This window comes from Mycteria americana, chromosome 1, assembly GCF_035582795.1.
Source record: "Mycteria americana isolate JAX WOST 10 ecotype Jacksonville Zoo and Gardens chromosome 1, USCA_MyAme_1.0, whole genome shotgun sequence".
In the NCBI taxonomy this organism is placed as follows: domain Eukaryota; kingdom Metazoa; phylum Chordata; class Aves; order Ciconiiformes; family Ciconiidae; genus Mycteria; species Mycteria americana.
The window spans coordinates 100215993-100222812 of NC_134365.1; the positions used below are offsets into that span (position 1 = coordinate 100215993).

A 6820-nucleotide genomic window follows, 5' to 3' on the forward strand; every position below is an offset into this window, starting at 1 on the left:
TCTGCTAACAGTTTATTGATGTTGCCTTCTTATTATTTAGCATCTGGTTTTGATATTAATTATTTAGCTTGTATAGCAATGGCTGTCACAGAGTAAACAACAAAATAGCAGCTTGAACTATAGAAAGCAAAAAACAACCAACCACAAGGAATACAGTAAAACTGTTAGACAACACAAACTGTAAAATTATTTTCTTTCAGTTACAGAAATGGACTGCCATTTTTCTGTCTGGGGAGTTTTGGCCTTTCTGAGTTTGGCTCTGGTTGTTTCACTGATACTGAATATTTCACACTATATGAAAAAGAAGCAAGGTAAGTAATGTTGTTTCTCTGTAAGGAATGGTGTTTGAAGTGTTTAAAGTGTCTGTAGAGAAAGCCATCACTGCTGGGAGATTTCCAGCCAACAAATTGATTCTTTTGAATCTTAAAAGTTATCTTTTGGCAAGAATGATTCTAGTTGAGAGGATATACATTTTAAAACTTTTTAGGAGAGTTAGGTATGATTACAGAATGATTGCTAGCTGCCCAATCTGCTGCTAAAAACAACTACCTAAATCCATTCTTTGAAGACAAACCAACAGAACATGTACAAGGTGAAGAATTCAGTTCTGCCTAAATTTTTATTTTTAAAGTATATTTTTAACATCTGTAATTTCCTTTTTTTAAGTGTACTTTTCATATAACTGGTTATCATTTTTACTTTAATTTAAAAATTATTTTAAATAGCTGCACTAATACAAAATACATTTGAGAAAATTTTCTCCTCCCAAAATTCCTGAATGCTTATTTGAATTTCAGATTTCATACATGTTATGCTTAATCAGTTTATTTTGAAAAAAAGCTCTAATTGCTTTTCATCATGGGATCCTAATGTAGCTCTTAAAGCAATATGTCACTCACAATAAGGAACTGCTTTGTTTAATTTATGTTAGAGGGTGACTACAGTCATACTCTGATTTTGGTTAAAATTGACTATGACTTTTTAACAGAATTCATTATGCCAGTGCAACCTCTCCTATGCATACAATTCTACAGTTATTAAGTTGTACAGTCCTCACCACTCCCATGCAGGGAAAATGGCCTTTATGCAGGAAAACCGGCACCTGTGCTATATGCATATGGATTGGCAGGCAAACAGTGGTGGATTCAACCATGTTAAACACATACATATAGATAATCTACATAAACAGAAGGCCTATGCTTATAAACTGAACTCACGAAGTATAAGAGAATTAGATTATTACAGGATATTAAAAGAGCTGCTGGAGTGTTGTGGGATGTGGGGGGTGCCTTTTTGGTTTATTTTGTCTTTCAGTGCTACTAGGCAGATATTTCTATGATGAAAAAAATCAGTCATTTACAAAACTAACCTTGAGCAAAGTTTCGGTCAGATTGGCTGATGCTGCATTGTTTATGGAATTGGAGCTTACCATGGTAAATTCTGGAGTCCTGGAGCAGAGGACAGAAAGTCAGGCATTCCTGACATTAATCAAGCTCTAGCAATATATTTCTTTGTAGCTGTTGCCTCTCTGCTTCAGTTTCTTCATCTGTGTGGATCACAGGATATCTCTCTTTCAGAGATTTGAGCAACAGAACTAGTAAAATAAATTAACCCTTCACCGTGTAATATAAACACATGATGCACCTCCCTAGGCAGAGAAAAAGATGAGGTAGAAGCAGAAGGAGGAGGAAACATGGAATTAATCGCATGTGTTACAATACATTTTTGGGGTCTTGTAAACTAACATAGACTTTGAAGCCACAGCACAGAGTCATAACACAAGCATTTCTTGTATTAGTCAAAAGTATTTGAGAAAAGCAGGGGGACAACTGAACGTCCTGAGAGCGAGAGCTTTCAGTTTTACTCACTACAGTGAAATCAAAAGCGTGTCAGTTAAGACAATTGTCTGAAGTGTTCTAAAACAGCACATTTCATTTTCTCTTCACTTTATTTTTTTTTTTAACAAATTTTCCAGCTAAAATGTATCATGACTATGAAGACAACAGTCCAAGGTAAGTTGGATTAAAAAAAGTTTCTTTCTGGCAAGGGTGAAATAAGCGATAAATAATAACAGATGGCTTTGGCAGGATAGCATAAAGGACAATCCAATATCTCATGCAGCCTGCCTGAAAATGTGGGAGAGCAAGTTGGTTATGGAAAAAAAGTTTTCTAAAGAAAACAGGAACAAAAACTACATGGGAGAGATGTGCTCCCGTCATTTTATCAACAATGAAATAATTGCATACTAATATGATAATTTTATATACTGAACAAAGTACAAGACATTGAGCTAAAACACTATTTACTATCACTCAAACTCAATAAATCTATACTAATTAAAAAGAACTCTCAAAAAACAATGATAAATTATAGTTGGATATTTAATACTTGTGGAGCAATAATTTATATGTATTTATACTTCATACCTTTTTTTTTTAACACATGATTTTCAAAAGCAATAAAACAGAGCCTGTTTGCAGCTGCTGGATAGCTCATGGTCTGTTACAAGTCTGTTTCTCTTATTCCATATTAAAAAAAACAAAACAAAACAAAACAAACCACTTTAGAGAACAGAGATGGAAAGAGTCTCATCTCAACCCAAATATAAAAGGCCCTTGAAATAACAATACAAAAGCCTTCACCTGTTCCCCCAAACCAATCCTCAATTACAAATTTACTTGAAGTTGGGAAGTCTCTGTTTGTCTATTACTGCCTGTTCAGTTGAAAAATACTGCCAAAAAAGTTGTGTTAGATTGCATTACTTCATTCCCTTGATGAGGCACAGTATAGGGATGCAATAGGAACAAAGTTACACAGTGCTTCCCACTAACAATTCCCATCTTCACAAACATGCTTAAAAACATTTTCAAGCAACCCCAGGTAATGAAACACAGAATACCACTAAATATCCAAAGCTGAACTTTGCCTTGGTGTTCTCTAGTTGTGGTGACACAAGTATTTTAGTTGAATCAAGAATGGACTTTTTAAGAACATCTCCCCAAAAGACAGATTTAGTGCTTTAGTTTGTATTGCAAAGTGGTCTCAGAGAACAAGAACTAGGTTCCTTCCAGTGATCATTAATATTTCTAGAACTATATCAAACAGTAGTTTAGTAGTCTCAAGATTAGCTTTATACTTAAGTATACAGACATTGCCATTTCTTCCCCTTCGGCAAAAGTGGTATTTCCGCCCCCCTCCCATATTTTTGGTCCTCTTTTTTGGATCACATACAATCTGCTATTGCTGTATGTCTGTAAAATGTTTAGAGTGGAATAGTGGTGTCCTAAATAAAGCATACGCTGTGAATTAAAAGTATTCTTCCATTCCCCTTCTAGCTATGATGACTATTACACAGAAGATGACCCAGTTTATGGCAATCTCAATCAAGATATTTTAGGTAAGCTTCACTTTAAGAACATGTGGCTGTTCAGAGGCTATAATAAATGTATGGTTAAAAGCTGACTGACCAACACTTTCTGTGTTTCTCAAATAGCAAACTTGAGAATCTACCCCTTTTCAACTGCTGTATTAATACCTACTTGTGATAGAACTACAAACCATCATACTGCACTACTATTTGTAAGACCAGATCTCACACTGGATTTGATTTTTTACAGTCCAAATGGTCCTGTTCATCCAAATATCTCAAAACCAAGAGCTTTTCTACATGTGAAGCTGTACCAATTGAAATAACAGCTTGATCCGTGTGTGTTAAAGCAATCTAAGACACATATTACTCACTGCCCAAAGTCAATGCTCCCACAGAAGCTGGCAGAAACAAACACATACCAGTTGTCTGCTGGATCTATCCACAGATCAGCAACTTTGACAAATATGCTGAAACAAGCCCAGTGGCTGAATGGTGGGCAGACATAGCTTTTCTCTGCTTTACTGGGCTGAAGTTAATAATCCTTGGCAGAGAGATACCACATTAAAGGCAATAACATCATATAGCTGCAACCAGAGCTAGATATGCTGAGGGTATGTGTCTCAAAGGCCTTAATGGTGTTAAAACAGTATTTAAGCAACAGGAACACAACTTTTTTTGCTAGCCTTATTTGGCGTTAAGCAAAACTGAACTAAAGTACTTGATCTGCGGGGGAAAAAAAACCAAACCCAACTTTTTCATATAGGGTTTGCATAAATTTAACTAAGCCAACACTCAAATGCATTGACACTACAAAAGCCTGAAAACTGTAAGGAAGTAATCTGTTTTACTGATGACTAAAATGAGAAAATAACTTGCACCAAATTTACAGAAAACTGAAAGCAGACTCAGGAATAGAATTTATCACCAGCTGCTACAACTCACAGCCTCTTTCTGAGCCAAAGCAAAGATTGCCTATGCTGAAAAATACATCAGTACGTGGTTATCCCCCAATTGCAAGACGTCTTCCTAGCAGTCTAAAAGGATGTCCACTTAGTGAATAAGGAGAAACTTCCCATCCATATGAACAGAAAGTTATTTTCATTTTCATAGTATGTGTGTCTGCATTTCTTAGCTATTTGCCCCTCTATAAGTAGAGGAAGAGATCTGTGTGTGATTTCAAAACAAAACGAACTTCTACCAAAGTAAACTGGGGGGAGTTAGTTCTGTAACAGGGAGGATCTGTTGAACTGATCTTTTAAGACTCAGTAGCGTGTCTTAACTAAAACATTTTTCTACTTTGATAAATTATAGAGGAATGTTGTTACGAGCAGATGAAGTCCCAGCCTCAAAGGCCAGTTAACCAACTACAGGTATCTTTAATTTTAATTCTGGATTTCTGAATTAGGGTAATGTGGTCTGTCAGAGTTCTTATGTTTATCCCTTGACAATATATAACAAAAATCTTCACACTGCTCATTACAAAAATTACCATGCGTTAGTGTCTCAGTTCATGAGGGAATTTAAGCACAGACTTGACCCTTTGTTCCATCTGGGTCATTAATGAGAGAGCAGGAGAATTACAGACAGCTCATTTCCATCCGTATGGTATGATAAAGCTCAGTCACAGGCATGCAGATCAGGCTGAATTAAGCCTGTGTCTACTGCTATGGCTTATGTAAAGAATTAATTTTATTTATTTTGGACATCAACCAAATGAAAACATAAGCTGCATCACATGATAATCATGAGTTTTACTGGCGCTCTCATGCCCAGCACAAAATCTACATGCCTTAACAAATGAAAGACAACTGTTTTTCTATTGATTTGTATTTTGTTGAGATACTTGGATGCCTAAAAGCATGCAAGCAACTGAAATTCATCTGTAATTGAAGCATTCCTAGCATCAATTTCCTGAGTTGATTTCCAGGTATTTCATAAGGAGCAATTTCCAGCCTCTCTCAGGATACTTCCAGGGGAGAGAAATATCCTTTTTTTATCTAGACTTTTTTTTTTTCCCATTAACATCACAGAAACAGAATAATCTATGAAAATGCCAATGTCAAAATGTATTGACAATTTGGCTTGAAAAACACAGCGAGAGGCAGGGGAAAGACATACAAAGCATACACTTTGCAGTGGAAATGAGATTATATATACAGACAAGAATCACCCATCGTTGGTTTTCTGCACAGACAAAGCCTGTGAAAAATGTTGTTGCTAATAACTAGATTCTAATTAAAAAAAAAAGTGGGAAGAAAACCAGATGAAATAATGTCTTGCATCCCAAAGAACTTGGACTGATTATGTAAGCTACCCTCATTCCCATAGAGAATCTTTCCAATAATACCTTGATTAATTTTTCCTTACTGCCACTATCCTAAAAACATGAGTCATTTACCATCAGGTTATGTTGGTCTGTTTTCTGTGCTGCCACAGCTTAATCATTTGTACTTTTAATGAGTTCATTTACAGCTAGTTCAGGTATACTTTAGCCACTATTATGATTACAGTGCAGACATACTTAAAGTCTAAGACATAATTTTAAAGCAAGCATAACTACTGAATGTTAAATACACCATGAATTTCCTTCTAGGTGGAGTCTGCTAGTCAGATGTGTTATGCCTCACTTGATCACAGCGTCAAGGGAAAACGCAGAAAACCAAGGAGAAAGACAGAGCCTTCATTAGAGGATGAAGAAGAAAGATCATCTAACCCCACCATGATGGCTTCCAAAGTTAGCATTTACCTCAATAGCGAGCAGCTGGCTGCTGAAAACAAAGCAAACGTAGATGCTATTCATGATGATCCCATCAGATTAATGGGTTTGATTCATACTTCAAAAGGAGAGAACATTTGAAGTGGCTTCACGAACAAAATACATAATCATAAAGCAAGATCTGCTTGTTCATTCTGGAGGAGCAGTGAATGATTAGAGATAATATCTTGGCAAACTGACATACCAAACAGTGGTATAATATGGGTAAGTTAAGTGTTCCAAAGTGTCTTCCAAGTGGACTAAGCAAGAAATAAGATCCAGACTGCCACTTTGAAGGACCTGCCCTGCTGAAGACATTCTGAAAGGGAGTTGTAGAAGCTGGTATCTCAGCATCCACACAGCATTGATTCCTTTGTTTAAAACAACCATCAACTTCCAAACAGTCCCCAAAGACCCACTCTGTTGTCTGTAGAGCTCTAGCAGAGTATAACTATTCTTCTATATGGGTTTTAACAGTACTTTTGGAAGGAAATTGTTTCATACTTGCACACTTCATGATTTAGTTGTTTTCCCAAGTAAAAACTGATCTGCTGTTCAATATTGTGTACTTTCCCACTGTGACTGGTCTACGGTAATAACACAATATATCTAAAGCTAATTGGAGAATAATTTAACAGCTTGTTTAAAGTAGTAATTGTACATCTTGCAAGATATAACAATATCCTTATATATCT

At 36.0% G+C, this 6820-nt stretch overlaps 1 protein-coding gene across 1 annotated transcript; it reads left to right on the forward strand.

The window, feature by feature from the left end:
• Positions 1–208: 208 nt before the first annotated feature.
• Positions 209–6227, forward strand: TRAT1 (T cell receptor associated transmembrane adaptor 1). The gene is made up of 6 exons (XM_075491819.1): positions 209–311; positions 932–934; positions 1976–2012; positions 3336–3397; positions 4682–4740; positions 5964–6227. The coding sequence occupies exons 1-6, from the start codon at positions 209–211 to the stop codon at positions 6225–6227; spliced, it is 528 nt and encodes a 175-aa protein (XP_075347934.1).
• Positions 6228–6820: the final 593 nt, after the last annotated feature.